Below are 21,045 nucleotides of genomic sequence, written 5' to 3' on the forward strand. Positions count from 1 at the left end.
CTGGCAATGGCCGCTACTGCTAACATGGACTTGAGATGGGGAAGGGATTAATCAAGGCTACATCTCAGCAGTGGTTTTGTTAATCTACGCTCTGTTCCTCACACAAGGTTTTGTCACTGGTTGCTCTTGCTATTTTCTCTTTCCAGTCATCTTCATTTCCCTGCTCTCAAGCTGTTCTCTTCATCTTTCCAGAGCTGCAAAAGAAACCTACGTCTCTTCCTGTCACTGAGTTTTAATGAGGAGTTATTAAAATTGTCCCATTCCCAGCAAGGGGTTTCCAAATTAAACCGCAACTTTTGCTGCCCAATTTGACACTGTATTTCCAGGGGTGCTCGTGTGACTCCCTCATCCCTCCAATGCCCCTTGCTCATGGGTAAAAAATGGGGACACCTGGAGCCTAGAAGTCTGTCAAGAAAACATACCATTGTTTCCGTAAAGCTTTCTTTTCACATCTCCCTGCGTGCTATGTAAACAGATATTACAGTAGAATTAATCATCCCTGATCTATTGCCCAATATAACTTTTAGTTGCTGTTGTTTGCAAAATATCCATGAGCAATCTACAACTTCTCAACCTTTATTCGCTACTACAATTCATCCAAGTAAAATTAAAGCTTGTTTACTGTATGGATTCAAAGTGAGGGGTCAAAAATGAAGTTGTTGCTGCCTAGTGATAATTGATCAAATCAGTCATGGTACTCAGCATGTCTGCTGCTCCCTGACTGAAAGAGAACAGGAGAATTTTTGGCACAAGAATGAAAATGTACCTTTAGAAATCACTTCTGGGGAACATCTGCACAGATCAACTGATTGCATCAGGAAAGGAAAGATTGAAAGTGTGCAAGAGTGGGCAAAATGAATAAAAGAAAAAGGCTTTCAATGAAAATGGGTCTTCATGGGATTATTTGAAATTACTTTCCTGAGGTTACTATTGTTTCTTTAAGTTTAGACTCCTTAAATGACAGAAGCATAAGCACAAGAGTCTGGAAAGGCTGATTGTTGCAGCCCTTCAGTCAAGCACAGCATTTGTTTACTCTGCAATGGGTAAACAAAATTATGCATATACCCAGAGTTTCTGGGACCTCCCTACTGCCTGTCCTAACGTGTATTCAGGGTTGAAAAAGAAAGGAACTGAATTCTGTGATGGTGTTCCTGTAAATCTCAATGTAACTACCTGCAGAGCGGACTACTGGTCTGTCTGGCTTGGCTGGGACAAGAAAACTCACTCTGTGTTACTCACCTGGACCATACACTTGGCTAGGAAAAGTAAACCTTGCAATGGGAAGTTCTTCTGTGGTCCCAGGAAAACCATGACAGCTACTGCCTGCACTCTCACTTTCTGGGTTGACGTTGCCAAACCCAACTTGATCCCAGATTAAGTGAACTCCTTCAGCCTTCTCTCAAAAGGCAAACTCTCTGCATCTGAGCAGCACTGGGCAAAGAAAAGACTTGGTGGGAAGAGGGCTGAGAGTTGATGGGAACCTACAACAACTCAATTGCACTTCCATGTAGACCCAGACTCACAAGATCAGAATGATAACTCTCATGAAGGTGGCACTGTGTTAACAAAACAGCTTATATGGAGCATAAGAGATTGACAATTTAAAAGCCCCTCTCCCACAGATGTGGAATCTTGCTCTCCCTCCTTGAGAAGTGGTGAAAGACAGGTCAGCACCAGCAAGAGGCTCTGGAGAGAAGAGCAAGATCTTGTCTTGTTCTGTTAAAACAGCAGCCCATTAAAATGTAGTTTTAAGGTCAGAAGTGGGATTTGACACTGAAACAAACAAAGGTCTGCAGTTCTACAGGGAACATTTGCCAATATAAGGGATACTTATTTGGAAGAAGGCTGTTGCAAAAAATTGGTTCCCCTCTCTTTGTTGCTGGGACATCTGCTGAATGCCCTTATGTTGATAACCTACCCATCTCATCACAGCCCCAGGGAGGAAGGATGCCCGGACCCAGTCAAGGCTATAGCAGAGTCCCTGACACCCACCCGAAGGCACACCACATTCATCCATCCCAGAAGGATATCCAGTCCACCTGACCTATGGGAACTGGAGCAATGGCTTCAGCCTCAAGAGCAGAATGCACAAAGTGACCTGCTGAGCCAAAGACCATAGAGCCAGAGAGAGTACAAAAGGGAGCCCAAAGGAAAGCACAAAGACATCTCTCCCACTCCAACTATTTTGCAGGATAAAGAAGCAGGAGAAATTAGTGATCTGTTTGCTGAGACAATTGCAGGCAGAAGCTTCTCTATTTTGCTTAACTGTTTAATTATTGCCAGGGATAGAAAGCTCGATACTGAAGAGATCTAGCTAAAAACATAAATAGGTCACACTGGGACAACACACTGATGAGTGGGTTGTTCCCAACGACATTTGTGGAGTATTCATCAGCCATTGTGGGTTGTCTGCAAGGACAAAGGTGACCTATGACTTCCATCAGTTCCCAGTTCTTCCACTGCTTTTCCCTCCCCGTTTTTCATCCTTCCTTTTATGGGTCAAATACAACCAATGTAAATCAATATGAACCCACCAGATTTTAGGTTTGACTTTGGTGCTGTGTCTCTCCAGTCTCTACTTCATGAAAAAGTAAGAGATTGGGAAAGAAATGTAAGATGGGTACAAGGAGAATTATGGATGAGGAGGACCATCTCTGTTCCTACTTTTCCTGTGGACTTGACACCTTTCCAGATGCAGAAGTAGCAGATGATCCACGCCAGCAGGAGACACAGAGCCAGCTCCCAGCGCACAGTGCCCAGTTTGTGAATACCATCCGTTAGTCCCAGGACTCTCTTCCTGTCAGGAAGAGACAGGGACAGGGAAATAAGCATTAACACCCCAGATCCCATTAATCCAAATACACATTTTACCCCATGAAAAGATTAAACAGATCTGTCTGGGCTCCCAGATGAGTGAATTGCCAAGGGCTTACTTCTCTGTTATTCCTGTGGATGCTGCTCCACCGTGCCCCGCAGCTAGCCCAAGCCCTCCAACCCTCCCAGCCCACTGCAGTGTGCCCACCAGACCCACACAGAATGAAATCATCACATACCTCTCACTGATCCATCACCCTGACAGCTGCTAGGTAGACACTTCTCCATCCAAAGCAAGCTACTAATGTCATCATCAACCCATGGCCACTTCTTTCCTCTCACCTCCCCATACACTATGAACACTCTGCACATAAGTTAAGATTGTCTCTGTGTTTCCCATCTCCTTCCTTCAGCCTCATTCTCTGGATACTCGCCATCACCAAGATGGACAACAGGAGAGCTCAGCCCTGCAGCTCATGCAGTCCCAGCAGCCCAGACCCACACTTAAGATTCCTATACACTCCTTCCTCCAAATCAACCCCCCTCATGGCTCCCTTTGCATTGCAGCTTGTGCAAAAACCCCAAACAACTATTTCTGAGAGGTAGCAAGATGTAAAGAACAGGGCAGGAAAAAGAGTTTGTCAACATGCAGACTTTTTCTGCATCCATGCATACCTCATATTCTCTTTGCACTTTGGTTGTTGCAAGGGACAGCCTCACTCCTCTCAGGGGCACTTTAAAAGTTATAGAAACAGCATGGTTCTTGCAGCCATTTCAAACTCTCTGGGCTGCAGTGAGAAGCCCCTCTAAGATGCTGGCCTGATGCAGGACCCCTCTTTCATAGGTGATTCATTGCCTCCAGACCCAATGCCAAACCTTCCTGAGTGCCTACCTGGTGCCTCACCTATCTGCCTCAGATGTCTCCTTCCCACATACAAAGACAGGGCATGTGTTCAGAAGAAGTGAAATGGCAGTTTTACCCTTTCTATTTCACTGTAGAGGACTGATCAGTCTGCCCTGGCCTCTTCTTACAAAAAACACGCAGCTTACAGAAAGTACTCATTTCTTTTGGTACTTCTTTTTTGCCCCGACATCTCAGTGCCAGAACATGTGCATGTGTGCATGCGAGCTCTCTAGGCAGGCATGCTACTGCAAGCAGCCTTCAGGATGCATTTAGTTCTCCTGGAATCCATGATGATCTCCTTGGCAGCTCTGTGCACTGTGCTCCCTAAGTCTGACATGCCCCTGCTTCTGAAACGTGGCACCTTACTTAGTCTTATGGAATCCCTCCCACTCCAGCATATTTCCTGGATGAGAGAGGAGCCTGAACAGAAGAAAGGAGATCACGTACTCCCAAAACTCAACCACTGGAGAGGTGGCGTTTGCAGGCACAGTTCTGTTGTCCCAGTCGGAGCTATTCAGAAAGTCCACACAAAGTTCTACCAAAAGAAAAGGAAGTCAATGAGCCAGAGAAATTTTCCAAGACTCCTCCATGAGGGATGCTCCTTCCCCACTGTTCCCTAACTTTCATGCTGACTGTACACAGACTCTTCACCCTGTGCTATAAAACATCTCATTAAACTTTTGTATCTCATTAAGCATCTCACTGAAGCCTGGCTCTTCCCAGCTATGAATTCCAGTCCAAGAGTAGGCAGAGAGCTTGGGTAAGGAGAGAGGGAAAGAGGAGAGCAGTTCCCTGCCAGATGGAAACCACATGACTGCAAAATGTAGATTACTGTGAAGTAGCCACCGTAGGTAGCCAAAAATAAAAAGATAGAAAAATAAAAAAGATAGAGAATCCCATTCTCCTAACACACCACACATCATCTGCTATCCACACATACATATTCTCAAACACCACAACTGCCTTCATGTTCCACTACACCATCCCCAACTCTGTCACATAGTGTAAAACTGCTAAAAATGGAGGAGATGCCATGCATCCAAGAAATGCACTTCATCACGCATTTGGCAAGCAAAAGATAGTCCACAGGAAAACAGAGGAATCCCAGCTCTGGCTGGGAAGCTTCAGCACATGAAGAGAACATCTGTGGTTTTCCCAACAAAACAAACAAACAAACAAAAACTCCCCCCAACAAACAAACAAACAAACAAACAAACAAACAAACAAAAGCATGTTGGGGGAGCTAAAGGAATCAGATCCACTCTTTACAAAGATGCTTACCTCTGCTGGGATGTAGGGGCAGAGGAAGCTGTGAGTAAATAGCCCATAGGGCAGGGAAATTTAACACATCAAAGGAATGATTCACCACAAAATAAATAAAGAAATAAATAAAGGGCTTTAGCTGCTGCTGAAGCCCTTGCCAGCCTGGCTTTGAACTGAAAGCAAAACAACCCCTCATATCTAATTCCACTTCCTAGGAACAGCCCAAGTACTTTAAATAAAATGAAAGCCTAGTCTTTACTGCTGGGCATGGTGTTGTGATCTGTAGGCAGGAGGAAATGAGATCCCTGGCCAAGACAATGAAATCAGACCAGAAGAAGAGGGCTTTAAGAGTTTTGTGTTTCTGGTTCCTGCACTGGGAGACTCATACTGGCAAATCCTCCAATGCAGGTTTGGGCTGATTTAGCCAAAAGTTAAGTGTGCAAAAGAAAACAGCTGAGCAGCTACTGCTCCAGAAGCTCAAAAGAAGCCAAGTAGCAAAAGGGAACTGTAAAATAAATAATTGTGCCAGAGCTAATGAAAAGCTCTTGCCTTGTGAGGGAGACTCTAAATTGGCTTGAAAACTCTTCTCACCCCACGTATCTCATTGTCCAGAAAATGTGGATTGTTCAGTGAAATCTCAATTATGAAAGTATCTCCATGCAGAAATAGTCTTCTGTCCCCTACTGCTAAGCATAAAGCCAGACCACTCACTCTTCCTGGCCATTTGTCCATGGTGAATGAAGACTGCTACCTTCACAGGAATCCCACAGACCACAGAGCACCTCATGGGAGCAACCCCTCTGGACAGTACTCTGTGAAACCCACAGTACAACTACAAAATAATGTCAGAAACCAAGACATTCATCTACAGTAAAAATATTTTTAGACAAGTGAAAAAGCATTTTCTACAAAACCCAAATAATTTCTGGGAACTGGGAAAGGGGAAAAGGAATCTATGAATCTGTGATTCTGTGATTGCATGAATTTATTTGAAAACTGAGACTCCATCTCCTACCTTTCCTCCCCTCAGAAGCCAACCAGAGGAAGGTGTACCTGAGTTCCAAGGGTTATTGCAGCTGGCCCATGGTAGCACAGTGGTGAATGAGCTGAACAGGTAGAAGAGTGCCCAGGACAGTATAATGATATAGTAGATGTTTAGATAGATCTCAATGACTTGCGAGGAATATCCAATTCCTGTGAAGGAAAGCAAAGCCTCTGAGAAGGCTGTCAGATACCAAATGTCTAAATTCGTCCCCCACCCCTTACCCAAAAACGAAAAGGGCATAGTCCATGCTACGGTAATTAGAGCGTAATGCCAAGCACATAGGTCACTTCGGAATAGAGTAAGAGCTACCTCTAGGAAAGAGAAGGGATTTTATGAAGACAGGAAATGTTGCTGGTATCTCTAGACAGCTATATGGTGGAACAGAGGGAGAAAACTTTTCACTGATGAGAAAATATTTTTCTGATACTAGTGTGGTATTACATTACACTGCCTCGCCTTCAGGTAAACAAGACGTATAGCCTTGAAAGAAAAGAAATACAGGTGAGTTTATTTCTTCTGGAAAGACTTACGTAGGGTTCTCATTGGTGATGTACACTAAGCATAAAAAACGGTGATGGGGCAAAAGACCAGATATAGGAGACGAGCTCTGCCCTTGGTTCCTTGGGCTCATCACTCACTGAGACACCAGAAAAGTCATTGGGTCAGAAAGCCTAAATTCATCTGCTTAAAACTGGCTGTCAGCACCCTTTGAGATACCACTGCTGTCTGCCTCCAGGCCATGTGCTGGTATTTAATTTGCCTGAACACAGGCTTCTCTTTCCTTGGCATCGGTGAAGTTGCACTATAAATACTGTGTTCAGTTTTGGGCCCCTCACTACAAGAAAGACATTGAGGCCCTGGAACGTGTCCAGAGAAAGGCAACAAAGATGTGAAGGGTCTGAAGCACAGGTTCTGTGGGGAGTGGCTGAGGGAACTGAGATTGTTCAGCCTGGAGAAGAGGAGGCTCAGAGAAGACCTTATCACACACTGAAAGGAGGTTGCAGTGATGTGAGGATCAACTTCTTTTCCCAAGTAACAGCGATAGAATCAGAGGGAATGGCCTCAAGTTGCACCAGCAGAGGCTCAGGTTGGATATTAGGAAACATTCCTTCTCAGAAAGAGTGATGACGCACTAGCACAGGCTGCCTAGGGTGGGGATGGAGTCACTGTCCCTGGCGGCATTCAAGAACCATGTGGATGTGGCTCTGAGGAACACGTTTAGCAGTATGGTGCTGTTGGGCTGACATTTGGACTTCATAATCTTAGTAGTCTTTTCCAACCATTATGATTCTATGATTCTCTGTCCATAAAATGAGTGTAATAGACTCTCCTCTGGGCAGAAGAATTGTGAAAGCTAAATTCATTGACATCTTAAAGCCATTTAGCAATCTTCTTCCATGAGAAAATTAGCTCAGGAGTCCTGGTTCTTGTAGCTGTACCTTAGTCCCAGCCCAGCTCTAGGCTGTCAGTGTGGTGGCTGCAGCACAACAACCCCAGTATGCAGAACATCAGCCTCATTCTCTCCTCAGCATCTGTCCCAGCTTCTATGGAGGTGTTTGTCTGTCAACACATCCTTTTTCCCAGCACCACTCACTTTTAGTCACCTACAGGAATCACCCGCACATACAGCAGGCACCAGGAGAGAAAACAAGGCTGCAAGAGAAAGGAAAGGAGGGGGAATAGGAAAAAAAAGGAAGGAAGAAAAGAAAGGAAAGAAAGAAAGAAGAGAGGAAATGTGGAAGAGAGAGAAAGAAAGAGAGGGAAAGAAAGAGAAGCAGAATAATGCTTCCAAAAGAGGCTCTGAGTCACTAGCTCTTAGAAAGTGCTGCCAGCAGTTCCAGTAAATTGACTCACCTTCAAAGATGGGACAGATCTTCCTCCAGGCAGTGACCCCTCCTTGGCTGGTGTACTGCCCCAGTGCTGTCTCCAGAAGGAACAGTGGGATCCCACAGGTGAAGAGAAAGATGAGGTAGGGGATGAGGAATGCTCCTGCAAAGAGAGATCAGATACTGCTTAGGAACCTCTTTAAAACCTTACCCTACACACCCCTTACAGATACCTTGGGCCACAGCTAGAATCCTCTAGATGTAAACAGAAAAATTTCCCTGAATTAACTGTGTGGCTCTGCAAAAGAGAAAGTTCTCTTACTTCATCAGTTCTTGGAAAAATACATGCTTCTGCAGTACTGCTGCATTTGTGTTGGCCAATGGCTAGGGGTAAGGTAGAGCTGTTTAATGGGAAAAGACCACACTTACAAAATTGTCCCTGTTGTCATTCCCCAACTTCATGCTCACTTTCAGTAGGAGACAGGCAAAGCCCAAGGAGCCCTTGCTTCACATAATTGCATTTGTTCTGCCTGTCCTGGGAGTCATAGAAAATTTGCTTGGAGGATACAAACCTGTAGATTGTGGCATTTCTTGATAAATAATAAATCTGTTGGGTATAAATTCACTTGAGACAAATTTCACATCAAATTAGACAAGTTTGCACTGAAAGAATGTGAGTAGAGGGATGGCAAGAGAATATCTTTCTAGTATTTTCAAAATGAAAAAGTTTGACTTCTCTCTTTGTTTTTTCATTAAAATAAAGAGTGTGAAGCTTCCACATTTTCACTCCCCTCCAAAGACAAGCAGTAAAAGCAAAGCAGGTCAGGGTAGATGTCTTTCTGTCAGGGTCCTTCCATCACACAGCAAAATTTGGTCATGGGCATCTCCCACCACCAGTGCCTGGGGAGCAGCAGTGGTGTGGACAGCAGAGATGAGGGCCTCAACAGGAACAGGCTTTGTCCCCAGGTCCCAATTCTCCCCTGCCAGCACTGCCACTCATGCTGAAATTCCTTCTCATGAAGGATAATTAGCAATTAGGAACATTTCCTCCTGTTTTTAAGCCAGCAATGTTACAATAACAAGCTGATCCAGATTTTCTCTAAACACAGCTGTGCTGTAGCTACAGGGGACCTGAGGTTGGAGGCAGGGAACCCAGTTCACAGCCTCTATACAGGTTTGCAGAGCAGGCAGTGAGAACTGCTTATACTGAACCAGAGGCAGCTGCTCCTTTGGTGTTACAAGACTCCTTTGCAACAAATCTGCAGGACAACTTTACTATCCTGTGCATGCAGGAGCCTTCCAGCAGGCCAGACCCTCTCCTTTGTTATTATGTCTCAAAGGCTGACCTGTTTTATTCTGAGCAAGGAGGGCTTTCTTATACTTTTCCTGTCTTGTCTCCCTTAACCTTCCTAGGCTGTTACCAGCTGATACTCCAGCTGCCATCTCCTCCCCTCTTTGATTCTCCACTAAAGGAGGCTCAGCAATAAAGGCCCCAGAAACAGACCTCCTTTCCTTATGATTCTATAGCAACTACAGGATGCTGAGCAATTAGATCAAATTTGAAGTGAAACCATACACAAGCTTACAATCAGTTGATTTACAAAAAAATTAACATGATTGTTTGTATGTCATTGGTCTTTACAACTCTATAACTGTTTCACTGCATTAGAAGGTAGAGAGAGGTAACAGGACACCATTCCCAGGCTGGCAGCAGTGGAGAACTAACAAAAGGCAAATACCTTTTTTTTGCAACAATGTGAAGGGCTTTTCCAGTGGTAAGGATACATTTTAGTGTTATGGGAAAGACAGCATGTTGTCCCCTACTAGTTTGTTGGCCATTTGTTTCCCTGGAGCATTGGAGAAAGAAATGTTTCCCCTACAGTCATAACATATTTTGTGCAATGGCAGTGTGAGTTGGGAAAAAAGGACTTTCCTGTCCTAATCTTTCCCAAGCCTAGCCTTGTTGGCCTCTGAATTACAACATGAGATATATTCCAAAGTAGTTCAATTTAAAACAAACAAACAAAAAAGACCTTTAAAATAAAAATTAGCCTTTCCACACTAATCAGCATACAAATTGCAAGGACTACTGGACCGGATAACATAGACATACACTATGTAAAGATATCATCCAAGCCCAGGAAAGAACTTTCCATGCAAAAGGCATGACCTTTCTCTCAAATCATCACTGCAGAATGGACTGTTCAATAATGTGCAGCACCAGTGTTAGGTATTCTGTGCTTTTCTGACTTACTTACTGCCATCAAAATCTCAAAGAAGGAAACTAAAGAATCTGCTAAAAAACTGTCCCAGGTTCAAGTAAAGACTCTTGTATTTTTTTAAACCATCTTCTTATCCAACCCCCATCTGGCTCAGAGGTGACATTGTATTGACTCCAGCTTGATTTGGAAGAATTCCAGAAACAACACAGGGGATGAGAATTTGGTAATCTTGGGATGAAGAACAGCTGAATCAGTAATCCGTTGGTGACAGTTTACACCACATGGGGGAAGAATGGCCTTTGAGACATGGTCTGTAGAGAAAACATACTTAAGGCAAGGGAAACATGCTAACAAAAGCTAGTGGCAGTCAGTTATTCTCTTCTTCCTCCCCAGCTACATTTTACTGTTATGCAAAAGCTTATTTTTTAACCACTTAATGATTTTATTGCATTGTTATTGTGAAAGGGGCAGCCACATAAGAAACAAAAAGGAAGGGAACAGATTACTCCTGGGGACAGATTTCCCTAGCAGTGTGTTGACCACTGGCAGAACTGCTCCTGGGAAAATGGTAGCTGCATCCTTCTTCTTTCCATCGTCTGAGAAAACGCTTCTCACACATGTTCTCAAAGACAGCCCCTTCTGTCTTATATTTCCCTATACAACAAGACAAGATGCTTCAGATTCCATCACTTCTGGAGTTGAGTTATGCTGGCATAATAAAACACTGTGTTGCCCTCATAACCACAGGGCAGCCAGCCCTGTGAGAGTTGCAGGTGGGAGTTCAAGTTTTCTGAAAAAGGAAGAAGGCACCCACGTGCCAGGAAGGACATACCAGGCTTTAGCAAGGATACTGGCACCATCAAAGCCTTTCCTCCTCTATAATAAGGTCCTGAGAGAGGTGGGGGTATCAGATAGAGTGGGAAAGGTAATGATGCAGAAGGAGGTTGATGCTGGCTTTCTGACACCTCACAGCTCATTTTGGAAGACCATACGTGTCTCTGAACACCCAAGAGCCTCAAAGAGTTCCTGAGAAGTAGGGCTCTCCTCCTAATAGATTCATTTGTAATTAAAACTTAGCAGAGCTGCTTTGAGAAGCAGCACCCACTGGGGAGAAATAGGCCCAGATATGAGTGTATCTTGTGGTGTCTGCAGACCAAGAACAACTCTTACTGACAACTTACCACCGCCATTCTTGTAGCAGAGGTATGGGAACCTCCACACATTACCCAGACCAATGATCTCTCCAGCCACAGACAGCACAAACTCCACTTTGCTGCTCCACTGGCCTCGCTCTTCCATTTCCTCCTTTTCTGTCTCTTCAGGAGCTGCAATTGCCCCATTGGGCTCTGCCTTCTTGACTGTGGCTCTGGTCATGGCTCTGTGGAACAGAGGAAAAACAGAAAGCAGGTGCAGGGAGCTGCTGGTGGGAAAAGGAGTGAGGGGATCAGCCACAACTACAGACCCATTCCTACTGTCACTGTGAGTGCAAAAGTGAAAGAAAAAATTGCAGGAGAAAGCAGAGCCATGGAATCACAGAGAAAATTCACTCACTGCTTGAGAAGCCACACTGAATGTGGCTGGACCTATGGGGTGGAACAAGGAAGACATTTTCTAATCTATACAGAATAATGAGTTATCCATAGCGTCATCTTAATTAAACAAGGTTAGTCATTGCTTGCTGCAAAATGCAGTTTTCTATTGTACACAGAGTCAGTCTAAATCTAGCCAAAATTCACTCAAGCCAGAATAAATCTTCTTGTTGACAACATCTTCACATTGATTCCCAGTATTTGACTATAAAGAGAAGATTAAGTGTAAAGACAGGAATCTTCTTTTACCCATCTGAAATAATCCTCCTCAAAAGCATGCCCTAATGAGTTACCTGGTGTAAGGATGCACATGGAAAGCACGGACTTAACATGAACAGAGTAGATGATGAACTGTGCCAGGGAAGTCCTAGCTGTAGCTACATCTTGCTGGTGGCTTTGCTCAGAAGTTGGCCTTAGAAGGGCCAGTTGGTGTCAGCAAGGGATAGATGTTCCTTTGCTTGATTTAGGAAGCTGCACTGGAAGCAAATCTCTCCAAAGTAACAACATCTCTGTGAAAGGCTTCCATCCCCACTATCTGTAAGAGCAAAGAAACCAGGGCTTTCTTTCTTCATATTAGCTTGCTGGTGGTTTGGTAGGTGTCTTAACATCACTTCTACTTCTTCCTCTGTGCATTCTAAGGGGCCACCCTCATTACCAAGGATCAGCAGAGATAGGAATCTGTGCTGCCCACACTGTTCATCTCTTCCTCTGTCTCTGGATCTCCCCTGGACCATTGAAGCCCAGGTGAAATCCAGGCATGGCTCTGGAAGTGGCTCAGTCTAGGGACCTCTCCCAGCCAACAGAATGAGCAATGCCTCACCATGCTTGACTCCACCTTACAGGACTGCCAAACCCATCTAACAACATTTTGCAGTCTCCTATGGAGCCAGGACACCATTCTTTCTCTCTTTGTATGTTCTTTCCAGTTTTCTCACTTAAGGCTAGCTAGTGTGTGAGGACAATCAGAAAGCCTGAGGCTACTGGGAATAACAATATGTATGGTCTTACTAACAAACTGGCCCGGTAGCATAAAAACCCCATGGCATTTCTTTTGGTGCAGTGTTCAACAGGGTGAGGGAAGCGGGATCAGGTTGGCGATGCTTGAGCTTGCTTCACACAAGACAGCGTTGTTATCACTGGGTCTCGTTTGCCTCTGCAAGTTGCCTAATGCAAGTGAAATCATTTCCTAAATGCTAACCCTCTGGATATATCAGGTCCTCAGGCAGAGAAAGACACTTGCATATGAAAAGGCAATTTTTAGTGAATGTGCATAGCAAAACAAGCAGGTTTTGGCAGAAGGCATATTTTCTGTCATTCAAGTACCGAAAAGAAACCAGACCACAGTGTAAAACATCAATTGCTCTGTAAATGCCCAGGCCTTTGCATCCCCATCTGCCTTCATGCCAAGTGGCCCCTACACTGACATCAGCAGCACATTTTATAGAGTCACAGAATCTCACAAGTTGGAAAGAACTCATAAGGATCATCGGGCACAACCCCTGGCTCCACACAGCACCAAACCCTGTCTCTGAGAGCGGTGTCCCAATGCCCCTTGAACTCCTGCACTCAGGGCCATGCCCACTGCCCTGGGCAGCCCGTTCCATGCCCACTGCCCTGTGGTGCAGACCCCGTCCCTGACCCCCAGCTGCCCTCCCCTGACACAGCTCCATGCCGTTCCCTCGGGCCCTGTCGCTGTCACACAGAGCAAAGCTCAGCGCTGCCCCTCCACTCCCTGTCAAGAGCTGCAGCCGCCATCAGGCCTCCCCTCAGCTCCTCTGCTCAGGGCTGAGCAAACCCAGGGCCCTCAGCTGCTCCTTCCACACTTAGCCCTGTAAAACCTCCTTCATCTTTTTAGCCCTCCTTTGGACGCTCTCGTAGTTTTATGCCCTTTTTGTACTGTAGCACTTCAAACTGCACACAGTACTCAAGGTGAGGCTCCACCGGTGTAGTGTGGTGTGGGACAATCACTTCCCTCAACTGGCTGGCAATGCTGTGCACAATGCACCCCAGCATAGGGTTGGCCTTTCCACAGACTCTGAAAGCAGAAGACTGAATCACATACAAAGCTTTAACTCTGCCTTTAGTAAGGTGAGCTGCTGCAAGAGCAGTGGGGTATATAGCACGGAGAAGGGCAGTTAGGGGCCATTGGAGGCCATTTTCAAGGCTACATGTCTGCCTGCTGAAAAACACTGCACAGATTCTGGTTCCCCATTAAACCTGAAAGCTTTTCAGCCCCATCTTTGCCCCTTTCACTTTGCTTCCCTGCTGGGATGGGAAAAGGCTGGCCAGGCCCTGCCGCCAGCCTTTTCCTGGCTTCTGAAGGACCCTCTCCCTGCTGCCTGCCTGCTGCAGGGCTGCCAGCTGGCTCATCAGTTCATTCAGATGCTGCAGCACAGCCTCCTCGGCTCTGAGAGTAGCAGAGCTCCTCGCACTGTCAAATGAGAGAGAAAAAATAGCACGTACTTAATGAAACATGTTTGATCTGTCACAGTCCTTGGCATGTCCCAATTTGCTGCAGTCCAGGGCACATTATCAAGTACAATGATGCTTAAGTCTGGGCTTATTGAGGATGTCATGAAAAGCTGACAGGAGAGGACTTGGCTAATTCTTTGCTTTTGTTCTTTTAATGCAAGGAGATCCAAGAAGCAGTCTATTTCTACTAATATTTGTGTTTTCCCTGGTTGTGCATTAGCCCTGTCTCTCAGAGGGGCAGGGAAGCTCACTCAGTGATGGGCAGCCACCTCCTCTGCCCAGCCCAGGAGGCAGTGCTGAGTGCTAGCCCAGAGCCCCAGTGCTGCTATCAGGGATGTCTGGAGCAGGACATGGGCTCTGACCCGCTCTGACCCCATCCCCTGGCCCCAGAACAGGCCAACATGAAGAGTAGAATCTGGAATGCCACCCTGGGAAAGCATGGATCAGCAGGGGAGATGCTGCGCTTGTGGCTTTATTTTCCTATTGCAAAAAAGGGAGGAACACCCAGGTTATGGAAATAAACCTTTTCAGCTGGGTATGCTTGGTAGATTAAACCAGTGCCCAAAGTTTGGGCCCTTTGTGCCTCAAGTTCCCATTTCTCCCTTCCCAAGCAAAGTGATACACAGCATTACACATCAGATTTCTCTCCTCTGCGTTGCCTGCTGTTTCTATGAGGAAGCCTATTCACACAACTCCTGCTTCTTTTTTGGAACATCTACTCCCACTGTGCTCCTGCCCTATATGTTCCCAGGCCAGATGGGGACTCAAATAGCTTCTTGTTTCCAGCTAGGAATAATATGAGTCTCCCACAGCAGCCCAGACACCCACTGTGTTACATCTTCCCTGACATGCATTTTCTTCTCCCTTTAGATACTTCTGTCCTTAATAAATAAGCTTGGAAAAAATACTTTGCTTCTCACTGCCTGCCTGCAATTCTTCTGCTCTCCCGTCAACAAAGTTTGAAGAAAACTGGCTTCTTCATTCTGTCTCTTTTGTCCTTTGCCATGAGGTCCTTCCCATGACTGAGATACCCCTCGCGTAGCTCACAGTTCTGCCTCTCATCCACATCCTCCATCCTCTGACCTCACCTCCTTCCAACCTCACCAGCCATTTTCAGAGATGCCCTGCTGTATTTTCAACCCCCAGTCCATCAGTAAGGTGCCTGGAGCAAGTTGCCCAGAGAGGTGGTGGATACCTCATCTCTGGAGACAGTCAAGGTCAGACTGGATGGGGCACTAAGCAACCTGATCTACCTGTGGGTGACTGTTCATTGTATGGAGGTTGGATCAGATGACCTCTAAAAGTCCCTTCCAATTCAACAATTCTATGATTTTCCAGGCCAGGTCTTGCAGACATGAGCTGTTCTCTCCCACAGAGGGAACAGGACAGGTTCGGAACAGGACATGGTGTGTGCCAGTAGCCAAGTTTTTTCTCCACAAGGTGTAAATGCTGCAAAAATCAGAATCCTTCTGGATTCTGCCTGTCACTGAAAAGAGAGCAGACAGCACACAGGCAGCCTCAAACAAGTCCCTTCCTCAGAAGGTGGCTGAGGTAACCACATCTCTCCGTGTTCACAATTTTGGGGTTTTGTTGGCCTGCAGCCATAGGATCCTTCACGTACGGCCACTCAAGGCAAGCAAGGCCAAGGACACACCTGAAGTTCTGTGGGCCAGTTCAGCCCCACATGCCAAAAGCACTATGCAGAAAAGCAGTACTTAATTGGTTGTGTTTGGTAGCAAGCTGTCATTAAAGAGAGAAGCAGGAAACAGAAAGAGGAGAATGAAAGCATTATTTGAAAGCAAATCCTGGTGGTACCTCAGCCCCTCCTAAGGGAAAACGGACTGACTAAGGACTGCTCATATGAGATTAGGAACAAGAGAAAAAAGAGAAGGAAGCCACCAGGGGTTCTGGCATAGGAGGTAGAAACTTGCCTTCCCACAAGCCCAGTGTAACCGCTCAAGAGCCCTGCCTCTGGGCAGCTGACCTCCTCTGTTTGACCCTCTTCTGCTGTTTTATCTCGAGGCAAACGAGAAGAGGGCAGTCTCAGGAGCAAACAGTGAATCAGCAATTGATACCATATCAAAAAGCAGAAGATAACGTTCACCAGAGGAAGCGCAATGTAAAGCACCTTTGGACACTGGTAGCTGTTGTTTGAGCTGCAGGAGGCAGAGTCACAGGTGATGGCTGAAGACAGCACTGCATTTGTGTGTCCTGGCTTTATTGTGGAAGAAGTAGCAGCCAATCCATGAACTGCAATTTGAGGTGGGGAGGGAGGAATCAGAAAGACAGGCTGTGCTGTGTTATGCAAGGAGGAGCAGGACGATGCAGGAAATTTGCTGGCTGCACGATATGAGCTGGCAGCTGGAATCCTGTACCACATGCCAATGGTGAGAGGAGGGAGCAAGGACAGAGAACAAGGGTACAGTGCCAGGGTACAGCTGAAAGAGCAGTCCAGGCTGGAGCAGTGCTGCTGCTGGAGCAGGGCAAAGACACAAGATGTATAGGGAAATGGGAGCAGTAGCTCTTCCTAGCAACGCGAATAGAGATTGCTGCTCCCAAACCTGTACTTGTCTGGAGCATGGCTCACTCCAGCCGCAAGAAGAAGGGCAAGGAAAGGTATAGCAAGAGAATAGTGATCAGTTCCCAGACACCAGTTCAAATTAAAATGTCTTTCTTTTCTACATGTTGAAAGCTAGCTGGCTTCTTTATGCCTCTTGATTAACTTGCGAGTTGTTTGGGCTACAGCGTATCTCAAGGCATCTGTCCATCAAGGTTCTTGGGGCACTGAGGATCCATGCCATGAGGATCCATGCCATCCTGCCATGAGGCTCAGACACGGCTTGCATTTTCTCCAACATGAAAAAGGGCAATGCTCCTGCATTCAGCATTTTTGTTGCTTACTGACACCAGCAAGAATGAGAGTAGGAGCATCTGCAAAGATACTAATGACATGTATATCTATGATACAAGCTGCAAGGTGTGCAGAGTGCAGTCCTTTGCAGCTTAGGCGGACCAAGCCTTTCCTCATTGTCCTCTACTAGCAGAGAAACACAACCCATTCTAAGAGCAGTGCAAGCTTGTTTCTTGCCCACACTGGCTCTTAGGTGCCTGCAGCTCATCGTTCCTGCTGCAGAGAGCAAAGCCATAGAAGACCATGAAGACCCGAGCCCCATAGCAGCCTGGGCCTGGTTGGAGTCTCCAACCCCTGGTTGGAGTCTGGGCCTAGCTGGACGCCTGGCAGCCAGCCAAGGCGCACGGGCAGCAGAGAGGTTCTACTGGGGCAGGACAGTGACCTGTCGTGCAGACCCACAAGGACAGGACAGAGTCCGAGGCATGGGACACAGTGGCTGCAGAGCTGCTCCTTCACAGAGCTTCAAGCTCGGGGAGCATGCGGATGTGCCTTGGGGCCCTGCCCGGAGCACCAGCAGGCAGCAGTAAGGCACAGGGCCTGCTGGGCAGCCCTCATCAGGGACCACATCTGCAGCCCCACATCCAGCACTGATGAGCTTCTGCAGAGCTGTGAAGGCCAGGTCCAAGGTTCAGACCCTCATATTTCCAGTTCTCGGTGAAGAAAACTAGGGCAATAGCATTTCCAATGACATTGGATGAAAGCCCCCATTCACCACAGTGATTGCTTTAACAGCACTGTTGTTGATTTAAGGAGATGTGGATCAGGTGTTATGAAACCCCCACGTGATCTGCTTGGGTTTGTTCACAAACACACCCTCAGATCAGGGCTTCTGCACATGCACAGATCTTGCCTTCTCCCTGCCCTCCCCCAGGCTGGTTCTTCACCCCTAATTGGGAATAGATCCGAGGACACGCTGAGCAGGAAGGATAAGGAGCAGAAAGCACCTCTAGGAGCTGCACCCCCGAGCCCACGTACTAGCACAGGGTCAGCAGTCTGCAGGGTAGCATGGTGGGAGTTACTGCCTCCTGCTTGCCTTGAAGCTCTTCCCCCTATACATCACTACCTAGCTATTGCTGCTCTTCATTCCCATCCCTCTCTGGCCCCCTCTTATGTCTTTCTCCACCTTTCTTCTGCATGAGGACTTCTCTTGCTCTGCTGCAGCCTTCAGTACCAACTGCCAATCCTTCAGGTATCCACCGCTTCTTGGCAGCGCAACTCTGCCTGCTCTGTCCGAAAGGAACCATGAGGAACAAGCTCTTCCTTGTGCTGATCCAAACCGATAATTACTCCCCACCCTCCAGCCCTCTCTCCCTTTGCTGAGAATTGTTTTCCCTTACAAATTCACTGGCCCACTCCCAGCCAGACCTGCAGGCGAGCAGATGCCCAGCTCACCTGCACCCATATGGGATCTGCCAGGCAAGCCAGTCTCGTCTCACCAGTGTCCAGATGGGGAATCCACTGCACGCCAGGGAGATGCAGCAAGAGTTAAGGCAAAGGCTCCCCTCTCTCCTCCTCCAGTCCCTCCCCTTCCACCAACTCCCCCCATCAAACTGTCACCCTGCTCTCAGGTGGGTGGTGGGATGGCACAGGGAGGTGTGCCGGGGAGGGAGAACTCTCTCTCCAGCTCCCTTTCTGCGTGTGCCTCTCCAGACCTTGAACTGTGGTCCTGACAGGAAAGCAAGAAGAGCAAGCAGCTGTGGGTGGACAGGGCAAAGGCCCTACATTTGCAAAGATCAGCCACAGCCATCGGCAGTGAGCCCACCGACCCCAAAGCATGGCCCCAGCCACCTGCCTGCTCTGCACCCATCTCAGCACCAATGTGCTTTTCCAGGGCTGATCGCGAGCTATGCCAGCAGCAGACATTCCAGTTCTGCTACTTTTCTCAAGACAGTTCAGCTCCATAAATTTTTTTTTTAATGATCGTTACTGTTTCATCTATCACTTTGCCCATAAACATGCCTGCCAAATTTTTACTGACCTTTTCTTGTATCTATGCCATCAAACCAGAGCCGCATGCAGGATTTAAACTGGAATGTGTCCACCATACACCAGGGTTAGAGCTTCCTCTGGTCATCAGAGAGCTGACAGCAGTCCTCTGGGTCATGAGAGACCACAGCATGAGCACCACAATCCCTGCTGATGGGGGTCCGTACTGCCGCCTGTCCTACTGCAGAGCTCCAGTGTCACCCAGGGCAGCTGGGAAGAGGGGCAGAAGAGGTTATCTAGATATGGAGGGGGATTGAGATAAGCCTAGGTAAGCAGAGCTGACCTAAAAACCTCATTTATCCACACTGAAGTATTTCACAAGAACATCACAGCCTTTTGCAAAACTGTAGATGGTAAAAGACCTGTGACATTCAGGCAAAAGAAGAAGAAAGCCACCCTAAATGAAAACTTTATCTAGAAATGAGCAAAAATCACTCTCCATCAGGGAAAAAAAGGCTGTTATTTCTACTCTTCAAACCAGAAAAAATACCAGAAGTTACACTCAGTTTTCAGAGTTTCTCCCTGGGTAATAATTCATTGTAGTTTTCACAGGGCAACCTGATCCTGCTGTGGCAGCATCCACTTAAGGACTCACCATTGTCACAGCCCAGATCCCAACAACCTGATCCTCATCCTCTGCCAGTCTGGTGGCACAGACCCCAGGGACCACTAGAGACCTCTTGGTCCATGCTGCACTTCCATGCCCTGCACCCCAGCAAAAGTCTCCAGTTCCCCGCTGGCTGGCAGCACTCTTCACCTCCTTTCTTCTCTCACTCTTCGAGGCCAAAGCATGGTGCAGTCTGGCTCCCATCCCACTGGGCTTCAGCCAGATGAGCCACCACAGCCCATGCCCATCCACCTTTTGACACCTTTGCTAATGAAACCAAAGTAATACTGTAATAACAGCTGCTTGTTTGATCAGGAATTTGCCTTGTCAGCTGAACGCTGCATTTTTAGAGGAGCTTCCCCTAGGCATTCTTATAATTTATGTTTTATGTTTATGGTTAATTTCTGCTTAAGCAAGCCTGTGACTTCCTACAACAATTCCACCGTAACTAATCACAAGTGAACATAACCAAAGTAACGAGTGCTAACGAGGCCCTGCCGTACCATAATGGGCTCCGGCAGCTGCAGTGCTGCTCCAACGCAGGGCCTTACTGTGCCCCTCTCAGCACTGCCCATTACTGACAGTCTCTTCCAAGGGCTCTAGAGAAGAGGAGGCTGTCAGGAGTCTCTTGCTTCGGAAGCACATTCAGGGCGAGATGTCCCTCTATCCTATGGCCCCCATGGTAAAGGAGAGGACAAGGCAAGAGGAGATTGTGCAGGAGCTCAGTGCTGGCAACAACAGTGGGCTGTGGGGAGGATTAACGATGTTAGGGCGATGTCCTTGGTCTAACAGACTCTTTGAGTCTAACAGCAGTGCTTGCTGGTGATCAGAAACCAAGGAGGACTATGGAAAAACATCAGGCAGAGGGCACAGGGCAGCGAATCCTATTGCCATGGGGTGCACGAGGTGACAGCAAACATCTGCAGTGCGTAGGTCACAAAGATGCAAAGGACACTGTGTGGCTGTTGGGACAGAGTAGCACATGTTGGTGCCCAAAACAACTTGATGCACCAATGAGCCCAGGCAAAATCTCTGGGACTCCCTTATTTCTATGTAAAACTGGAAGAAAAAAAAAAAAGTAAAAGAATATACATGAAAAAAAAACAGGTCTTCAATCCCATCCCTATATTCCTGAAACTTAAGAGTTGACTTCTTAGCCTAAATTACAGATTTTAGATTCTGAATGTGAGGGGAAATTTCGGAGAATTGTCTGTGTCTTGTCTGATGGGACATCGTGTCTTCCCCATGTGGGAAGGGTCTGAGCTGGGATATGTGCCACAGGCTGTGAGAGGAGGGTTGCTGGGCTGATCCTGAATGAAAACAACTCAGTTCGCCGTATTTCAAGTCAAAAAAGATCACCGCATTCCAAATTTCACCTACATTTGGGGTGCTGTAAAATAAGTAGT

The 21,045-nt window shown here is 46.8% G+C and overlaps 2 protein-coding genes across 6 annotated transcripts in view; one reads left to right on the forward strand and one right to left on the reverse strand.

Moving 5' to 3' along the window:
* Positions 1–19,229, reverse strand: part of SLC6A12 (solute carrier family 6 member 12) — a 37,610-nt gene extending 18,381 nt beyond the window's left edge. Inside the window, exons 1-6 of one of the 4 annotated variants that reach the window (XM_010714313.3) lie at positions 19,025–19,229; positions 11,256–11,452; positions 7,881–8,015; positions 6,035–6,175; positions 4,166–4,253; positions 2,665–2,797 (exon numbers count right to left, since the gene is read on the reverse strand). In XM_010714313.3, coding sequence (XP_010712615.1) covers positions 2,665–2,797; positions 4,166–4,253; positions 6,035–6,175; positions 7,881–8,015; positions 11,256–11,448 — 690 coding nt within the window. In that variant the 5' untranslated portion in view covers positions 11,449–11,452; positions 19,025–19,229. Of the gene's footprint in view, positions 1–2,664; positions 2,798–4,165; positions 4,254–6,034; positions 6,176–7,880; positions 8,016–11,255; positions 11,453–18,438; positions 18,581–19,024 lie in introns of those variants that run through there. The other 3 variants (XM_010714318.3, XM_010714305.3, XM_019612424.2) reach the window with 3 other exon arrangements.
* The window catches only part of LOC100542571 (zinc finger protein OZF-like), a 1,148,434-nt gene that overhangs the window by 1,017,392 nt on the left and 109,997 nt on the right, over positions 1–21,045 (forward strand). The gene's annotated exons all lie outside the window — the stretch shown is intronic.

The sequence above is a fragment of the Meleagris gallopavo genome, chromosome 1 (genome assembly GCF_000146605.3).
Source record: "Meleagris gallopavo isolate NT-WF06-2002-E0010 breed Aviagen turkey brand Nicholas breeding stock chromosome 1, Turkey_5.1, whole genome shotgun sequence".
NCBI classification, from domain to species: Eukaryota; Metazoa; Chordata; class Aves; order Galliformes; family Phasianidae; genus Meleagris; species Meleagris gallopavo.